Source organism: Nuphar pumila, chromosome 12, assembly GCF_984573655.1.
Source record: "Nuphar pumila chromosome 12, dmNupPumi1.hap1.1, whole genome shotgun sequence".
Taxonomy (NCBI): Eukaryota; Viridiplantae; Streptophyta; class Magnoliopsida; order Nymphaeales; family Nymphaeaceae; genus Nuphar; species Nuphar pumila.
Window position 1 is genome coordinate 94,133,297 of NC_143260.1, and position 20,544 is coordinate 94,153,840.

Below are 20,544 nucleotides of genomic sequence, written 5' to 3' on the forward strand. Positions count from 1 at the left end.
TGCTTGCTTCAGGCCGTAGATGGCTCTTTTTAGCCTGCATACATGAGTTTTACAATTTTGTTCTTGATATCCCGGGGGTTGTTCCATGTATACTTCCTCCTTCAAATCCCCATGTAAGAATGCATTTTTTACATCAAGCTGACTCAACTTTCATCCATGTTCAACAGCCTGGGAAATGATAATTTGAATCGTTCCCATTCTTAGAACCGGACTAAAAGTCTCATCATAGTCTTGCCCTGCTTTCTGAGTGAATCCTTTTGCTACAAGTCTTGCCTTATATCGTTCAATGGTTCCATATGGCTTGTACTTGATTTTGTAGACCCATTTGCATCCGACAACATTTTTGTCAGGTGGTCTGGGAACAACTTCCCATGTTCCATTCATGCAAGGCTTGCATTGCATCATTTATGGCTTCTACCCATTTCATAGAAGTTGTTGTCTGATAATACGTGATGGGTTCTTCGTCCTTATTGATAGCAGTTAAAAACAGTTGAAGATCCAAGGAGAAGTTGTTATAACTAACCCAACTGTCAATAGGATTTTGTATGCGGTTTGATTTTCTGACTGCAAGGGTATGAGGAGTAGGATTGGCGACTGAGACATGATCTGAATGGCTTGATGTTGTCGATCTCTGTCTGGAATAGGCAATGCCTTTGTATCTGCCCAGTACTTCCTCTGCATTCTGTGACCCCGACGTCCCAGTGTTTTCAAATACCTCTTCTTCTTGTTGCATGCAATCTGAGGAACATGTTTCATTGGAGCCAGCAAAAAGTTCTGAGCTCAGCCACAAATAGTAAATTTCAGTTGACATATTCGTTGTGTCAGCTCCGTGGTCAAAATTTTGTTCATTAAAGACAACATTTCTTGAGGTCCTGATGCATTTGTTGGTGGGATCATAACACCTATATCATTTGTAGTCATCTGCATATCCCACAAATCTGCACTTTTGGGCCTTATCTTGAAACTTGTTTCTCAGGGACTGATCGATATGCACATAGCAAACACATCCAAAAACACGTAGATCATAATAACTAGGATGAGTTCCAAAAAGACAGTGATAAGGAGACTTATTTTCCAGAATAACCATAGGCAGTCTATTTATCACATGCACGGCAGAATGGAAAGCTTCTGTCCATAGGTTGATGGGAAGATTGTTGTCATGAAGCATACTCATGGCACTTTCAACGATATGCATGTGTTTTCGTTCAGCAATTCAATTTTGTTGAGGGGTGTGAGGACATGACACCCTTCTTCCTATTTCGTTATTTTGAAGAAAAAAAATAAAATCACGGGATGAGAATTCCCCACCTCCATCACATTGAAAAAATTGAATGGACTCAGAAAATTGATTTTTGACAAGAGAAAGAAAATTTTGAAACAAAGAGAAGACTTCCGACTTATTTTTTATGAAATATATCCAAGTGTATCGAGTATAGCTATCAACAAATATTAGATAGTATTTACTCCCAGATCCAGAGGCAACTGGGGCGGGTCCCCATACATCAGAACAGATTATCTCAAAGGGTTTTGAAGCTCTCTTATTAATTGAATGAAAAGGCAATACATGACTCTTGTAGGAAAGACAACTGGAACATTTGTGACTGTTCTCATCCCTATTTAGACATTCTTTTGGAATGAGATTATTAGATACAAGTTTCTCAATAAAATAACTCACAAAATGTCTTAATCGATTATGCCATAAGAATGGCTTATTACATTCAGAAATACTAAAAACATTAGCAGAAGTGGATGAACACGACTCTAATGAAGGCTTTGAATTCAGGTGGACAGGGCGAACAACACGACAAGGAGCTTCTTCAAAGACATACATATTGCCTCGTCTCTTTCCTTCAACGAATGTTTCTCTCGTGCGTAGGTCTTTGACCTGCACATAGAAGGGAGTGAATTCAACTGAAGCATTATTATCATTAATAAGTTTGGAAACAGAGACAATATTTTTCTTAATGTCAGGAGCATGAAGAACGTCAGAAAGATTAAGAGTGGAATATGACATGGGAATGGCAGTTTTTCCAACATGAGAAACAGGATGGTGGGATCCATCTCCAGTGACAATCTTACTTTTTCCAAAATAAGGAATGGGATTAGAAATCTTACCTGCATCACCTGTCACATGAGTCGTTGCCCCTGAGTCGACAAACCAAGTGCCTTCATCATTCTGCTTCAATTTCAAGTCTGACAAAGCAGATATCAGCAGATCTTTAATCTCTCCACTACTTGAGAACTTCTTTTTGTTTTCTGCCTGTGGACCCTTTCCTTTATTCTCTGGATTATGCCAACAATTCGCCTTGATATGCCCCTTTTTGTTACAAAGAAAGCAGGTAGGAGTGGATCTTGACCCCTGCGCATGAGCTAACATATTTGGAGTGGGAAGCAGACCACGCCCTCCATGTCCACTTCGCCCTTGTCCTCCTCGTCCTCGTCCTCTACCATAAGTCACCCTTGTGGCAAAAACTTCCTGAGAGTTTGTGTGAATGTGAGATTCCTTAGAGAACCCTTTCAGAGTCATCTCATACTGAATCAATTTTGCTCGCAACTCATCAAAGGTAGGAAGGGCAAGGAGACACAATAGTGAAGTGATGATCATATTATAGTCAGATCTCAATCCACTTAGAGTCTGTTGTACCATATCGTTGTCACTCACCGTGCATCCTATAACTTCAAGTTGGTCTGTGATAGTCTTCATTTTGTTCAGATATTCCATGATGGTCATGGAATCTTTTCTCAACATCTGAAATTCCCTCTTGAGAAAAACCATTCTCGCCTACGAAACTTGTGAGTATGTTTGAACCAATTTTTCCCAAAGTTGCAGAGCAGTACAATTGCCGGGAATTGCAACAAGGACCTCTTGGGACAAGGTGGAAGTGATGTATGCAACCACTGACTGATCTTTCCTTTCCCAGTTGAGGTACTCTACATTCTTGACATACACAATTGAACTTACTCCTTTGTCGTCTTTTTCTTCTCTCGTAACAAATTCGAGTGAAGCGGGAGTGGTTCCATCAAGGTGACTTAAGAGACCTTGACTCCTTATAAAAGAAATGATTTGTCTCTTCCAAATCAAGAAGTTTGAGATAGTTAACTTTTCAGAAACGAGTTGAGTGAGAAAACTTGAAGAAAGATTGGATGAAGAAGAATGAAGATCCATGAAAAAAGAGTTTTAACAAGAAAAGGAACCCCTTTGTTTGTTTGGTTTTTTTTTTTGAAGTATTCACAGAGTGCTCGGTCTGAAGCCAGAGAGGTTTATTGATCGTCTTCCTCCTTTTTTTCTTTTTTTTGCGCTGAGTAACTCAAAGATTGACGACCAGAAGCTGTCAGAAGGACTGAGTTTTCAATGTGGATCCCACTCGTAACAGTCAGAACAAATATGATACGAGAAAGGACAAATGAGAACAAAAGGAATGAAAGTCGAATCAAAATGAATCCCAGATTTTATGTCGCACAGCAGGCTGGACAGCAAAAGGTTTTATGTCAGATTTTAGAGTCCCAGATTTTATGTCGCACGTCTGCCCAAAATGAAGAAGGGTTACGCAGAAAAAAACATATTTGGATAAAGAAACAGTTTGAATAAAGAAACAGGAGATTCACGTGGAATGCACGATCTTTATAATTTGATCTTAGTGTTTCACGCGGAACAGGAGATTCACGTGAAACAAGCTTTTCCCTTCCCTTTTTTTGATGAACAGCGTTTTCGTGAACCAAGATTCACGTGAATTCTTCGTGAACAGTTTAGGGATTCACGTGAGACGTGAATCCACTAAAAGAAGAAGAGAAAAGACTGGGAAAACAGAAAGGGGGAAACGAGATGGAGATTGGGAATGGAGGTAGAGAAAGAAGAAATCTGAAAGAAAGAAAGAAAAGAACGAAACCTCAAACCTTTGATCTGTCGCACTTTTGGAATCCTCTTCAACCCTTAGCTGGATCTAGGCTCTGATACCATGTAAGTTTTCCTTTGTCCCTATATTGAGAAAGAGAAGAGAGGGAGAGAGAGAGATATCGATTACGGCTGCCACGATTTCAGTAAAAGAAATCGTGACCTAAATGTGTATTTAAGTTTACATTACACTATGGGTCCGGTAGACCCGATAACTAAAAAGAAAGTTATATGGTCTTTACCTGGATCGGGTCGGATCCTGCACCTTTTTCACCCCCCCCCCCCAGCTCCACCCCTGGTGAATATGGATGGTTGTATAGGGAATTCCTACTTGGGTAATGACTGAAACACAGGGCCACAACGACCTGTCTTTTGTCTGATATTTTGGAAGATGACCACGTTTTCTAGAAAGGCATTTTAATTTTAATTTTCTTAGAGAAATTGACACAAGGATCTCAAGTTAGTTTGATGGTTAAGTTCCATATTGAGGATTTCTTTCAACTTTGCTTTTGAAAAAAGTGTTTTTGGTTAATGCCCTGAGAGACAATTTAGTTAGCCATTTAATTATAACCTGAAATGTGCTGGTGTGCTGCACCAAACGGACACACACACACACACACACACAGATGAAAATGCTAAAATCAGTAATTTTCTGAATGCAGTTTTACTGGATTATGCAAGCATTATGAAGAAAGAATACTATCACACAATTGTTCAGTGACCGAAGAAATAAAACTCTAGAACAATTGATGAGAAATTGTGTCACTAATATGATCAAATGTGTCTCATTGTTATCCAACCAATTGTGTGAACAAACTAGGTAGGTTTTGGATCATATCTTATCCCAACCATTCCAAGAGTATACTGAAATCACATTTTCTATCCATCCATGCATATACTGAAATCACAATTTCTGTCCATCCAGCAGAAACAGCAAAAGGATATGAAACCAAATGCACCCATTTATACAGATTGCAGACAAGCATAATACCATAATTGAGTTTCAAAAGCCCATTAATGCACATAAAATCTGACCAAGGAAGGAAGCTAAAGATATGGTACTGCCTAAACATATAATTCAGAGATCATAGTTCTTCTGATCTGCCAGAAATGACTCAGTTAAAGCCTCCTGATGTCTTCTTGTACTTGTACCAGCTTGCAATCCACAAGTACACCAAGAAGTTTAGGACACTTAAGATGGCAAGCAACCAAAAGAAGTAATCAAGATGACCATGGTTGAGATTATCAGGTATCCAACCCGTTTTCCCGTGCCTTGTCGTCACATTGGTTACTATAGTGACCAGGAGAGTGCTCAAGTAGTTGCCCAGTGCATTCGTACTAAGCGACAGTGCGCTGCACAAGCTCCTCATAGCATCCGGTGCTTGGTCATAGAAGAACTCCAACTGTCCAATGAACGTAAAGACCTCCGCAGCACCAATGAGGAAGTACTGAGGCACTTGCCAGAAAATTGACATTGGCATATGCTTTAGTTCATAGTAGTTATGCCTCTTTACCACATCAAGTCTGATGATCTCAATAATCGCAGCAACAATCATGGAGAAGATAGAGATGACGAGCCCAATTCCCATCCGTTGGAGTTGGGTGAAGCCTCTCTCACGGCCTGTGTGCTTTCTAACAAGCGGCACAATTATCCGATCATAGATTGGGACCCAGGCGATAACACTGAGTGTGTCAAATATGGAGAGAGCTGCGGCCGGGATGTTAAAGTGTGGACCAATGCTGGGATCCATTTTGTCACCTTGTTCGACGAACATGGTGGACATCTGACTGTATACTGTGGAAAAAATAATGCCACTGGCCCAGATAGGAAGAATCCTGATGAGGGACTTGAGCTCCTCTACCTGTGTCACTGTGCATAGTCGCCATGGAGTAGGGATACCCTTCACTTGATCATGTTCTGTCTGAACAGATGCTCTATCAAAAAAGCTGCACGGAGATTGTAAATTGTTAACTTGAGCACATAAAAAGAATTAGCAAAACACAAGCATCCGCAGCTCAGTTCTGACTATATTTTGAGGCTGTTCTACTCATTTATTATAAAGCAGTTATCACTCCAAATCAAAATATTTTCTTAGCAAGTAAACAAAACACATGTAATATTATTGCATAAAATTCAGCAAATTTCATATCTGAAAACATCAAACAAAGATCAAGCAACATGCCAATCATCCTTGAAAATGGAAGCAGATATTCTTAAAAAGGTCTGAAAATGAAGAAACATCCACATGCGTACAATAAATAAAAACAGAAAAAGCATATAAACATGATTTAAATGGAAAGTTGCAGATCGAGAGAACAGCAACAGTTAGGGCTGTGCCCACAAGCCAAGCCAAGCCCGAGTCTGGGCTGTTCAAGCTCAGGTCAACAGAAGGATAAGGGGTTTGAGCTTTGGCTTAAGTTCAAGCTGTGCTTAAGCATGGATGCTTGATCTCGCCTGGGTCAAGCTTAATCAAACTTGAGTTCAGCTCAGTTAAGCTTGAGCCGAACATGGATATATATATATGTGTGTGTGTGTGTGTGTGTGTGTGTGTGTGTGTGTGTGTGTGTGTGTGTGTGTGTGTGTGTGTGTGTGTGTGTGTGTGTGTGTGTGTTTTAGACATTTTATATGAGATGGGGATTGCAGAATCTGAACCTGTCGCCTCTCGCATCATAGGAAAACAACTTTTCTGTTGCACCACAATTGTTTTTTCTGTTAAAAAGCATACACAATTTCGTAGATATGTATTGAGCATATTTAATTAAGTTTTACACAAGTTAATCAAGCTTCTCATGGTCAGACTCAGCTTGTTTAACTGAACAAGCTCTGGAATAAGCTCAAGCTTGGTGCATTTATTATAAAGCATGCTTTAGCAGAGTGTGTTCTAATTGAGCTCAAGTTCTTTGCCATTTTTTGCCAACTCCTAACGACAGCAAAGCAGAACTCCAAAGGAATACAAGGTTATTAACTTGCCTGAGTTCTTTTGTATGATCAAGCTTTCGACTTCCTTGGATTCCAGATTCAGCATCTTCCGTTTCATACAGCATAGACTTGTCTGCAGGTACCTTCACACTGTACTTCCTAAAGGATGCAACCAAAACCTGAGCAATCCGTGTCAATGGGCTACCTCCAGGCTTTTGATTCCGATACATTTTTATGCCAGAGAAGAAAAACATAATTGCAAGTGCCATCATAACTGCTGGAATCCCAAACCCCCAGCCCCAGCCTACATTCTCCTGGATGTAGACCAAAACAGAGGAGGCAACAAGTGCACCAATATTGATCGAAAAGTAGAACCAATTGAAGAAGGAACTCTTCCTTTTCTTTTCTTCCTGGTCGGTTTCATCAAACTGATCTGCTCCAAAGGATGACACACAAGGCTTAATTCCACCAGTCCCCAGAGCAATTAGATAAAGAGCCACAAAGAACACAGACACATTTCCACTTGTTGCATGGCATTTGCCATCATGGCATGCTGGCTTCAGTCCATTTACTGATGCAGATAGAGTCAACAGTGTCATTCCCTGTAATAAATCCAATTCTTCCTCATTTTACTCAATGCGATTATTAAGTAAAATTGTGCTAACTTGAATAAAAGTTTATGAATGCTTCATGTCCACACAAATCTTACCAAAACATAAATGGAAGAGAAAATAGCAATAACCCGGAATCGCCCCAAGTATGCATCGGCAAGAAAGGCTCCAATCAGTGGAGCGACGTAGCATGTTCCTGACCAATTTGTGACATTGTTGGCAGCTTGGGCACTGCCCTGATTAAGACGATCGATCAAATAGTTCACCAGATTTGTGCTCATTCCATAGTATGCCAATCTTTCGCAGCATTCGTTTCCTGTAAAGCAGGCATGCAAATCAGAGTGTATAGCACAAAATGGCAGCAAGTACTAGCCCAGAGAATGATTCATAAAGTATACCTAGGATGAAGGGGCAAGTTTTCCAATTTCCAGTTTTATTCCTGCTGGCAGGGTTGCCTTTGATATCTACAGTCCCATCTCCTGTGTATATATCATTGTCTGCCATATGTGCTTGACAGAGTGGTGCACCAATCAAGCTTTGTTATTGGCCTACAATTCAGATGATACAAAGTGAACAATCGATAGCAGGATGGTATCTACTGGTTCACCAAGAAGCTACAGTGCTACACAAATCATGTATTCTTAAATAAAAAACAGAAATAAATTCTACAGTGATTCTGCTTAAGGATTACAGACGAGTCTCCATGAAAGTATCTACCCGAAACAGAAGTTGTTTATTGTCTAATATAAGGGTGTACAGAATTCTGAATAAGAAAATAAGAATATAGAAAGAATAAAAGCAGTAGTATTATGGCGACATATTCAGCGGGATTCCAAGACAGAACACTAGAAATACATTAATCAAGAGAAGCAGATGACTCAAGATGGTCCAATCCACATACTGACCATTACGATTGGATAAGACGAGAATGGATAAAGAATTAATGGAAGAAGAGCTACCCTCGCTTAGGTAAAAGAAACAAATTGTTATATTTTCTGAATATGAAAGCTGTTATGCATGTGAATTGCAGCAAAAAGGCCAAGCTACATGAAATTTCACTAATGCTACAAAAAATATATTGTGTCAATGGCATTCACAACAGTGGTTAACAAGTGATAAATCATATCCAAAGATATCACTCCAAATGAAAATCACCATTGATGACAACAAAGTAAAGGAGCCAAAAGCTAGGAAATTTTCTGTGGGTTTTCTTTAAAGAAAAATAGAACAGATTTTCAGTAATAAAATTCATGTATCATATAATATGAAGAAGCATCTTTAAAAAGTGCATACCACTGTGTTTACCTGTTATCCAAATTGTTGTTTAGCTAGATATTATGGACCAGACTTGCATGAGCAAATAGGTGCCCAGATTATAAAATGGAAAATATTGTTGAAAAATGAGCACCTACATTTGCATAATAATGACGTCAATTTTGTCAAAGAACAATAATCATTTAAAGATGCACGAGAAGGCAGAGTGAAAGAAGCTGATACTGCTTGGAAGTTAAAAACCAAAAAAGAGAAGCATAAAGGCATCAGCAAAATAGTGTCCGTAATCTCAGATGGATTAGACCTAGCTATACACATATTGTCCATATTCCTTGATAACCTTCTTTTACTAGTATCAAAACTTACTGTCACATTTTATTCTTTGTGCATTTTCCCATGAAAGAGAAGAATGATCTCTTCCACTTGCAGTTGACAGTTCTAGCACTAGACGTTATTCAGAGTCAATTAGCTCACCTAGTTTCATTCACCAACAGTACATATTTTTCATCTTCGACCACTCAATCTATGAGCAAATGGAGCATCATTTTTGCCAGAGAACACCATACAGAGAACTGACTTCAAATACAGTTGCAATGAGCTTAGTGAAACTCAGCCAACAACCAAACTGAGAGGCAAAGGCAGCACAGGGGAACACATTGTAATCTGCACATATGGGTCTGACTTACTACCTTCTGCCACAGACTCGATCACCTTTGTTCTTAAAGAGTCTTTTTAGCTCCAAAGACCCTTGTGGGATAAAACAACCCAATCAACCTATGTGCTGGAGAATTGTTATGTGCCAGTGGAGAACCTTCACAAGGTTACAGGACCACTGCTCTCTTTCATTTAGGACTAGTAACCAATCCTTCTCTCCTGTAACTCAACTCAGACATGATCTTCTACCCATCTAACACAGAAACACACTTATTCTACTCAATAAAAAGAGAAAACGTATTCTACCAAAAATGACATTTTAACATACTAGACAACCCAAAATCATGCAAACACTATTCCCCAGGAACGTCACTTAAAAATGGATTGCAGTTTCCTGAAACATGAGGTTTTAATCACCACCTTCCTCCAAATCAGAAGACCATGGGGATAAAGATCGCTACTATCCACCTATATTGTGACCATCTATTGCAAATTCAAGCCAAACCAACAACTTTATCATCTAAAAGTCAAAACATAAGAACAGGTTTTTTTATCATATCTTATCATGAACAAGATGAAAACAATAAGATGGATCCCAAATCGCTATGCTTAATGATGACAGTGGAAAACCTAAAATAATCCCAATGAGAATAACTCTAGCACTAAAACTGTGAAATGATCCCAGAATATTAGCATTGCAAATGTGTATGCCCATCTTTCAAGCAACGAGCTGGGCCCATGTATTGACCAAGCCTCACAAACAGCCACAGGAAAATATGCTGGCACTGCGTATTACCCAGAAATCAAAAGGCCTGTCAAATTCGAAGATAACACCGTTTCAAAATAAAGGCAAAAGGAGTCACATTAAAACAGAGGAATTTAAGAAACACTTTTGACCCTTTTAGATTGAAAAGAATCGTTGGCGTTTTGGAAACATCAATAGCAGAGCCCACGGAGACAGAACAAGGCCTCTGTGGGTGAAAAAAAGCAGATGGTCGTCTCCCCACAATAGAGAACAGGCTTTTTCTCCTTATTCACCCATCCCCATCAGAAACAAAACACAACATGTTTCATGCAGAAATCCTAATGAGGAGAGGGAAAGGCCAGCACCAACCTTATGTCATGGAGAGAGAGAGAGAGAGAGACTCTTGCTTCTTCCTCTTCACAATAGGAAGAGGATGAAACTGTAAATGGAATGAGGGCGGCTATTTCAATGGAATCTGTGGCGGCAAAAGGACAGTAAAGAGGCACCCTAGAATGCTCTCTCTCTCTCTCTCTCTCTCTCTCTCTCTCTCTCTCTCTCTCTCTCTCTCTCCTACCCTTTGCAGTATTCATCAAAAACTTGTCATACAGGAGTCCCAGACGTAGTTGGCAACTGGCAATTCACATTTGAGAGCCAGCAAAGGAATCGCCTGAAATGGGAAACCACCAAAGGTGGCAACTGTAGCAACAGACAAGGAATTAAGGAGCCGTTTCAATTGTAGTGCTGAACTTCCCAGTATTTTTGCACCGGTTTTTTGTTCAAATAGACGACCAACAAAAAGAGTCTAGCCCCAAATGAATCTGTCTCCTCAATTTTAGGCCTTTGTAACCGCTCACAGAAACCAAAGCGCAGAATGAAAAGATACCAATTCAACTCGGATATAGGAGGTTCAGATTCGGAATCTCAACGGGCCCACATAGATGCCTGTATTTTTAGATTAATTACTCAATCCATTTGTGCTTGAATAACAAGTCCTAGAACGCGTTGTGACCACGTGTTGGAGGCGAACCAGCCTTTCTCATAAAAGATCGCCTGTCTTTCCATAAATCTCATACCACCCTAGCTTTGTGTACATCTCAGTTCCATAGTGACAAAAGTTACAAAAGGCAAAATATCGGCAGCCAAGAGCTCGTGAGAAATTGAATATTTTTTGAAAAATCTCTCATTTTTTTCGGCAAATTCTCAGCAATAAAAAATATAATTTTTTGTAAGGAATTATAAATACAAACATTTAAAAATAAAACCCACACAGTTTTTTCAGATAAATAGCCAATAAAATTAAGTAAAAAAAAACTTCCCAAAGAAGTTGGGTGATATTTACATTTAAAATAAAAAAAAAAAAAATAATGCCGCAAGGGCTTTGGCATAGTGGGATGGGGCCTTGGCCGCTAGACGGGCCATTTACGTTCAATTCTCACTGGCGTCAACCCCCCCCCCCTGCACAAGCAGAAGCAAGGTGACTCCCTAGGGGCGAGGGGTAAGCCACAGTTTTACACCACCGGAGAAGGAGAAGAGGAGAAGCGACCGTAGGTTGGCAGGCTTAGTCGCAGCGCAGCCAGGTCTCTTACTCTGAAGTGGTTTCTCCATCCTTATGAAAAAAAAATGACTGGAGGCAATTTTTCATTTTTTTTTTGTATTTTTAAGAAAACAACAATATTTGTCACTATGGTTTGCTTGAGAAAGCTGAACCATAGCAACAAATGTATAAAACAACAATTTATAGGATGAAAAAACTTGAGAGATTTATCAAATTTTCACTTCTTGGGGAATCATGATATAATAAATGCATTTAAGACTCCAAAAGATATATGAAAGGAATACAATAAAAATATGTAAAAATACAGATAAACAAGGAATTTGAGGAATTGTATAAAAAAAAAAAGTTCTGAGATTTAGCTTTTAAAGGTTTGTATTACAACAAAACTTGCAATATTTTCATTTAAACAATGTATTCATGATATCATGAAAATATTGTGATTCTATTCGTGTGTTACGTTTACCAAAACATTGTGTTTTATGATATTTCTGAAAATATCATGATATTTGTCATTAAGTGCAGAACAAACCACTACGCCTAGAGCTAGGAGCGGAAACGGGTCAGATTCGGGGCAGGATCCTGCTAAATCTGAATCTAAATCCAAAATGCAAACACTAGATTTGAATCCAAATCCAGATACAAATTAGATCGGGTGAGGTTATAAGGTTGAAAACGAGTTCGAAATACAAGTGATTATACTGGATACAGAAAAAATATAAGAAAAACAAGGTATTTACATGTGAAAATGCAAACAGACCAGAACTTGATTGGGTTCAATCCCAGATCCAAATTAACATACTGATCTGAATCTGAACGTAATCCGACTGAACAGATCTGAATCGGACCCGAATGTGCATTCAGATTTTACTCAAAAGATCCAAACTCAGAAATAATATTCGAACTCGAATCGGATATATTCCAACCATATCCTATCCATTTGCAGCCCTACCCAGAGCCCACTAGGGCCCTGCTCATCTGTTCAGGGTGAGTAGTGAACATCGCCAAGTTGAAGGAACATCCCGAGGTTTGAAACCCATGGGTGTGCCACCAGACCAAAGTTAGGTGTACTTCCTGTTGGGAAGGGATGTGAACAGGTCAGATGTAACCCGACATCCGGCCCAAATATGAATCTGATTGGTTGGATTGGGTAGTCAAATTTTCAATAGGATTCGGGTTCGCTATTGAGTTTTTCATTGAAACCTGACCTGAATCTGACTAAAACCCGAACCTAATTAAGTGTAAACATCGGGTTTTAAGCTAGTTGGATCGTTATTGGGTTTTTTCATTCAACTCTGAATCCAAATCCAATTAGGTCAGAACTGATTTGGTTTTATCTTTTTTCATCCGAATCCGACCCGTTGACATCCCTACTGTTGGGCAACGGGGCCTTGGAATTTCTACACCAATGAGCTCTCTAGTAAGTGAGGTTATTTTTTGGGGTTATCCACCAAAAAAATGAAAACTATGCCTAACAGTTATAAGTGGGCCGGATTCATCTGCATCTTATTGGACCTTCAAATACCATCCGATCAGATAGATCCAAATATGACAAAACCCCATCATGATCCATATCAGAACCAATTCTCTTTGTTTTATTCCCTTTTGTCGCATCTGATTTGTCGAAACGAGACATGGATCACGAATCGGATCCACAATTGTAGACCCTTAAATGAAAACAACAGGTCAGGCTCCGTGCAAAACATTGGCATGGGCTCGGCTAGACAAAACTAGGCTTTCACCATCCATCACAAGCTTGCATGGCACCTAGGGGTGTCAACGGACCGGGTTTGGTTTGGATCCAGGTGGAACCAGTCTCAGACCTGATTGATTTGAGATATTGGTATCGGGCCCGGACCCCTGTCCAATAAAAAATTGTGGATCTTAGTCGAAATTCGGGTTTACCAATCGAAGGCCGGACGATGTGTTGGTCTTTGATGGGTTTTTTTTATTGGATTATAAACAAAATGGAAATTAAACGGCCATGAATTTCTCGTGAAATAATTCAAATTGTTTGTATAATTTGCACGTTTCTATCGGCAGATATCAGGAAACATAAATAAATCTAAAGATATAGAAACTTGTAGGAAAATAATAGAAAACATGTAAAAATATGCAAAATCATTTATCCAGATTTTGTCATTAAGAAAATAAATATGATGGTATTGTAAAAATAGCACACTATTTTTTGCTTTTAAAATAGGCAGCAAAATATGCCGATATTAAACAAAAAAAAAGAATATCTGAATTTCAGTAATGAAGAAACTACCATCTAACAACTAAACAACCACTCTTAATTTGATTAACAAAGAGAAGGAAGACCCTTAGCAGCTTCTAAATCTACAGTGCCTAAATGACCCTAAGGAGCCTGCAAATCCACTGTTTGTATTGCATAAACAAGAACCTTGAATTCCTATGTCTAAGACTCTGACACTGTTTGTATTGCATGGGAGTTGTGGGTCTGAAACTTGTTTTCTTCACTATCATTACAGAGAACTTATCAGCCATCTATTAGGAAGTGTTTGTATCCATGGAACCTCTATTGATCAGAAAATAAGTACCAGGTAAATCCTAATTGTGTTTCACACCCAAACACGGCTTTAGAGAAGTGGTGTTCTTCGAAGCAAGGGAAGCTACAAGTTGGTTCACTGCCAAACATATTTTCGAAGAATCCAAACGCAGCATTTAGAAGTCATATGTTCTATCTACAAAGCTAAGGGAAGACAAGTTGGTTTGCTGCCAAACAAGTTTTCAACGAATCCAAACATATGAAAGCACTAAGAGAATAAGAAACCTCATTTCATGAAGTTAAAATCAAGATTTTGAATAAATGAAGAACCAAAGAGAGATTTACCTGCTTGGACCAAGGCCTTTCCCCCGGCGATGGGGCTCCAATGCAGAGGGGAGGAGGGGAGCTATTGATCACAAAGGGTTGAAGCTGACCTTGTTATTTATGGCCCAATGGGATCTAGAGAAAAGGGATTTACGAATATCTATGCAGTCGACTGCCAACCTTTCTCTTTTCAGTTCACCTATGCCCTATTTATATATAATAGCCAAGCAATTTATTTGTTCAATCTTTTGAGAGAGAGAGAGAGAGAGAGCACCAGGGGCACGTTTGGAAGCAAGAAAGATGTAGAAAAAGCCATGCAAAATGAAAAATATAAGTATGAATGTTTTGACCCTTCCAAACGAGGGAGACTTTTTGGCTGAGAGAGTTTCCCTAAAAAGCATACTTTTTTTATAGGAAACATACTTCCATAAGGGTGGAAGAATGATTTCTACCAAGAGAAAATTTATTTTTACATTCTCCACCGCCCATCTCACCATCAACACCACCATCTATATCAACACCACCCACCACCATTACCACCACCCTCCTCTTCCTCTCTCATTTTTTCATATTTTCTCATGCTACACAAACAAGTGCAAAACTTTTCATATCAAAAACTCTCATAGGCAAAACTTTCTTTTCCTATGAGAGTTTTTCCCTCTTCCAAATGTATCCTAGGAGTCCTTATATGGCAATCAAGAATCAAAAGAGAGGGAGATATGAGTCCTCATGGCAACCAAGAACCAAGAATGCCCTAACAAAGTTGGGCAGCTCAACCAGTCTCATACTCCCTTGATAGTTTGACTGACCAAGTTGAGCTAGGACTTTGATTGGTACTCTCAAGTATAGCCAGACCGTTGCTGGCTCTTTGCAAGCACTCCTTAGGGTTATGACTAGAAAATGAGATGAGCTGGCTTGTGGCTTGACTCATGTTCAGCTTATAAAGAGTACCTCCAAACTTGTGAAATAGACTCAGCAAAACCAACATGAATGATGGGTTCGGCTCAGCTCAGCTCAGCTCGTATAGGCTTACTAATTAGTAATAAATGTAAGCCCACATAGGTTTCATTCATTTGGTAAGGGTGACTTGTAAATGTCATAAAGTCCACAGGACATCACAAGTTAGAAACCCACAGGTGGCATCCAGGTCCAAGTTGGGTGTACTCCCTGGTGAGCAGGGGGACCTCAAGGGCTTTACCAACAGCATGCCAGCCAATGTGTGATGGGTGATGGGGGGAGGGTTTCCCTTGGACTATAAAAAAATAGTAATAAATATATTTTACATATATTTTAGATCATGGAGTGTATATGTTAAGCATTTGGCTTTCAAGCAACAAGCATATACTTCAAAACTTATTACTTACAACAATGTATTTATTTTGTAAATGAGCTAGTTGGAGCTTGGCTAAGTAGGTTCAGAATCCAACTTCTATTATTTTCAACTTGTAAAAATGTATTTTTTTTATATATAGCTTGAGCTTGCCATGACCTCTAGCTTATCTCAGCTTGACACAAGAAATAGCCAAGCCTCAACACCCTTAGTTCGGTTTATTGGGCTCTTTCATCAGCCCTATTTACGATTGTAAGCACGTTGTATTTTTGGATCCTGGTGGGCCTAAACTTAGAGGACCATATCCAGATCTAGGCGACTCAATCAGTCTCCTAGATTTTGAAGTTTTAAGACACCAAATTTACCTTTCTTAGTCCTTCAAGAATGGTCTGTTCCTTCTTAACTTTAGTTTCTAACACCTTAAGATTGTAAGTGGGTTGAATTTGGAACCAGATAGGCACGAACTTTAGGGACCTTATCCAATATTTAATTATGCAATATATATATGGATTCACAACTCATGGATTTTTTTAGGTTTAGATCATAGCTAGAGTTTAGATCCATATTACATTAGGGTTTCTCTTTCTAGTATAAATATGTTATTATGCGGGTTTTTTATTTGGCGAGATGAATGAATGAGTGAGTATTTTCTGCTTATTTTCCATTAGATTTCTAGTTTCCCATAGCCTAGTGTAGGAGTAGTTCGTATATCAAAGATTTTCTGACGAATCGTGCAATCGATTTTCATCACTATAACTCAACCATGTCCTTAAGGTTAAGTGGGGTACAAGGTTGTATATTGGTCTTTGGTTAAACGATTCGATCCGGACCCGTATGAGCCAAGGACAAAATCCAGTTACATAGGTTTACCACTTGGTAGGCTTGCAGCATGAGAACTAGGAGGTAACAAGCTTTAAAAATTCATGGAAATGACATCAAAAGCTAAGTAAGATAGAAGTTATTTAATCTAATTTCTTCTAACAACAAGCGAAAGTGATTCAATTAGAGAATAAATCAATTATTTTTTTAGACAAAGAGGTCGTGCATTTTATTCCTAATCTAGCATTAAATAAAACACCCCAAATATGTGCATATTTTCTGTTCTAACCTACCTAGACCCAGTTTGGTATAGAAAGTATTACATTATCACTTTCTTGAAAAAAAACACCAGTACATCTACTACTCAGATCTTGCGGGTCTGACATGTTTATCTAATTGGACCTACTTTAGTAGGTCCAGACCCTAATACTGTAATGCAGTACAGGGTCTGGTCGATTGTTCATATAGTTTTTATCGGGTATGGTTTCTCTTATAGTGAGTTTGATTAAACTTGTGTCTGGACCTGATATCATACTCGAAAATCAGGGCTAGGTTTGGTTTCACCTGAACATGAACCACCCCTGTTAGAACCTGGCCTACTTGCACTTTTTCTAGGCAAACGTGGAAGAAATAGATTGATGGCTTTTCTTTTAGATTTTCACATTTTCACGCTATTGTGTTGTATGTTTTTTCGCTGGCACACGTTACAAGGACATCATCAATTGGAGGCCTACATGGTGTGGCCTTTAGCTAACAAAAAATCTTTATCCCCCCAAGACATCTTAATGTTAAATATAAATGCAAAAGCACTGCACATTTAGGTATTATAGACTCCACCATATGATTATCATCATCTATCTTGTCGTCATAGTAGCCATCGCTGCCGCTGCCATTATCATGCTTATCATTATCATCATATATTTAGTCTGGTCACCATGTCAAAGGATACTTCAACTTATATATATATATATATATATATATATATATATATATATATATATATATATATATATAATGAGAAACCCTCCCATAAGCGAAACCACCCTGCCTTAACTGGCCCACAAAAATATGGGCTTATAAACTACTCTTAATGAAAAATTACACAAGAATGCTGTATCCAATATCGTTTTGTGACATAGGTCACCAATGCACATGATTTACATTTGATTTTTTAATAAGTGCTTATAGCAAGATATAATAAATTTATTAATGTACAATTTTGAAGCAATGTGCAGCGGGGGCTTATTAGCTTATTAATATTTTGCGATAATAATGTGAGATTTTCATAATCTTGACGATATTTGTAACCACACTCTAGAGAAAACTTTAGCAGGCACAAGTAAAATAAATTGTGTTTTGCATAATCATGAAAACATGACAAAGAAAAAAAAAAGAAATAATCATGACAAAGGAGCAAATTAGTAGTCATTATGTGGATTTCATCTCAAGAATGTTTAAATGATTGTGTTCTTCTAATGTTGGTTAATATTAAAGAAGTTGCTTTGATTTTCACATTTTTCATGAGCAAAGTGACCAAATGACAAGTCTCAAAAAACTCATAGCTGTTCAAGATTTAAGTTAATGTAAACCTGACAAGGGCTGAAGACGCATCAAACAATACAAAATTTTGGGTCGATTGCTCCCGAAAGGTACAACTTTTTTTGAAGGGGAAGCTGGGATTAGGCAGACCCCTAACAGTTATACAACTATGCCATTGGGTTTTGAACCTTCGACATCCCAACACAAGGTGACGTGCACTAGCTGATCCGATTAGACAGGAGGAGCCCCCATTTGTTGAAAGGTACCAACTTAGAAATAGTTGTTGGTGACATTTTTAAAAACACTAACACCAAAATGAAGTGGTAACTTTTAAGGCTAGAGACGTCACTATATGTAATTGTGATGGCCGAGTGCAGTGACAACTTGGTCAGTCACTAATTCTTTGTTTAACCGTCACTATAAGTAATAGTGATGGCTGAGTGTCCGACACTATTACTTATAGTGATAGACTTGGTCAGTCACTAATTTCTTGTTTGACTAGGTTCACACAAGTGACATAGTTCTTTTTCTTTTGTGTTAAATATAGCCGTAGCTTTGGATTAAAATCCAATCTAGCCTAACTAATAGATTTCTGATTAGGAAACCATAGTTTTAAGTTACTATATTATTAATGTTTAAGATATGTGATTTGATGGTTCAGAAGTTGATGTTTTGAAATGGTACAAGATCGATTTGACAACAAAAGTTATTTAATTGAAGGCAGATCAGGTGCAATCACATTGCACACTTTGAGTGTGCTGCTACACTGGCTGCCATCCATCACCAGGGTACAACATGTCAGTTGTAGGGCCCAATAGAAAATGGAGGGCAGATCAAGTGTGGTGGCCTGCAACTTCATTCAATCATAGAAAGACTCGCTTTTTTTTCTCACACATCTAATAGTGTCATATTTCGTCCACTTTTGCATGGTTAAAGGATGCCCCTCATCTCTGTGGAAGTTTCGCACAAGCTCATGAGCGAAGTTCCTGCCCTTGTTGAATGCAGTTTGGTTGGGAAGCGGATCAGGTCATGCTGAACATGAAAGTTTTTTGCTCATGGTGACAACCACTATAACAAACCAGTGGATTAGCGACGACCTAAATCCGTCGCTAGCAAGATTAGCGACGGATATCTTTCATCATGAATTTTTCGACGCTAGTAAGCGACGACATATATCTGTCGCCCATTCCATCGCTAAGTAGCGACATACTATATTTGTCGCCAGTTTCATCGCTAAGTTGCAACGGAATAACGAATGACAACTTTCGTCGCACGACCGTCGTTACTAAACATCGACTTCGGTTTGGCGACGGATTTATATCTGTCGCTACCTTCAACGGTAATAATAAATAGTGATGGATATATCCATCGTAAACAAGGAAAAAAATAAAAATAAATATTTGAAAATTAAATATCGAGAAAAAAATTCTCGTACAATCTATATTTCCTGTGAATAAAAAACAAAGTACACATAAAAATACATATAAAAGGAAACTAAAATAATTAATCGTTCCACTTTAAAATTCACAAGTTATAATTATTTACAATTCAACATTTATATTTTCGAAACAAAAAAAAAGTAGAACAAATTCAACACATTAATCTAATCATCGCCAAGATTTTGTGCATCTTCTTGTTCATTGCCTTGATCTGTCCCTTCAGCTCCACTACACTGATTATCGCCAGCAACCTACACAAGAAAAGAAAGGTCAGTATTGATAAACAAAATATATTGAAATAAATTATACACTATATGTGATTCTATTAAGAATGATATGTGTTCTAAGGCAGTAAAAAAACTCTATATGTGATTATATCATGCTCATATGTGTTCTAAGGCAGTCAGAAAAACTCTATATGTGATTCTACCATGCTCATATGTTCTCTAAGGCAGGCAAAAAGTTGTATATGCGATTCTATTATGCTCATATGTGTTATATGGCAGTCAAAAACTGAATATGAGATTATATCATGCTCATATATGTTTTAAGGCAGTCAAAAAACCTTTATATGTGATTCTATCATGTTCATATGTGCTCTAAGGCAGGCAAAAAACTTTATATGTGATTCTATCATGCTCATATGTGCTCTAAAGCAGTCAAAAAAACTGTATATGTGATTCTATCATGCTCATATATGCTCTAAGGCAGTCAAAAAACTGTATATGTTATTCTGTCATGCTCATATGTGTTCTAAGGCAGAAAAAAAACTGAATATGTGATTATATCATGCTCATATGTGTTCTAAGGCAGTCAAAAAAACTTTATATGTGATTTTATCATGCTCTTATGTGCTTTAAGGTAGTCAAAAAACTTTATATGTGATTCTATTATGCTCACATGTGTTCTAAAGCATGCAAAAAACTGTATATGTGATT

General features: G+C 38.2%; 1 protein-coding gene across 1 annotated transcript; it reads right to left on the reverse strand.

Moving 5' to 3' along the window:
• Window positions 1–4,794: 4,794 nt before the first annotated feature.
• LOC149821208 (protein NRT1/ PTR FAMILY 8.1-like) lies at window positions 4,795–7,927 on the reverse strand. The gene is made up of 4 exons (XM_089983306.1): window positions 7,822–7,927; window positions 7,522–7,739; window positions 6,864–7,414; window positions 4,795–5,839 (listed from the first exon to the last, which is right to left on the reverse strand). Exons 1-4 carry the CDS (start codon window positions 7,925–7,927, stop codon window positions 5,008–5,010), a joined length of 1,707 nt encoding a protein of 568 aa, XP_089839432.1. The 3' UTR covers window positions 4,795–5,007.
• Between the last annotated feature and the right edge of the window lie 12,617 nt (window positions 7,928–20,544).

Bases quoted from the DNA above. Each gene is read 5' to 3' on its own strand.
- LOC149821208 (XM_089983306.1), bottom strand. From the start codon at position 7,927: ATGGCAGACAATGATATATACACAGGAGATGGGACTGTAGATATCAAA. The intron at 7,740-7,821 runs GTATACTTTATG...CCTGCTTTACAG, and splicing joins AACTTGCCCCTTCATCCTAG to GAAACGAATGCTGCGAAAGA. The intron at 5,840-6,863 runs GCAAGTTAATAA...ATCTCCGTGCAG, and splicing joins GATCATACAAAAGAACTCAG to CTTTTTTGATAGAGCATCTG.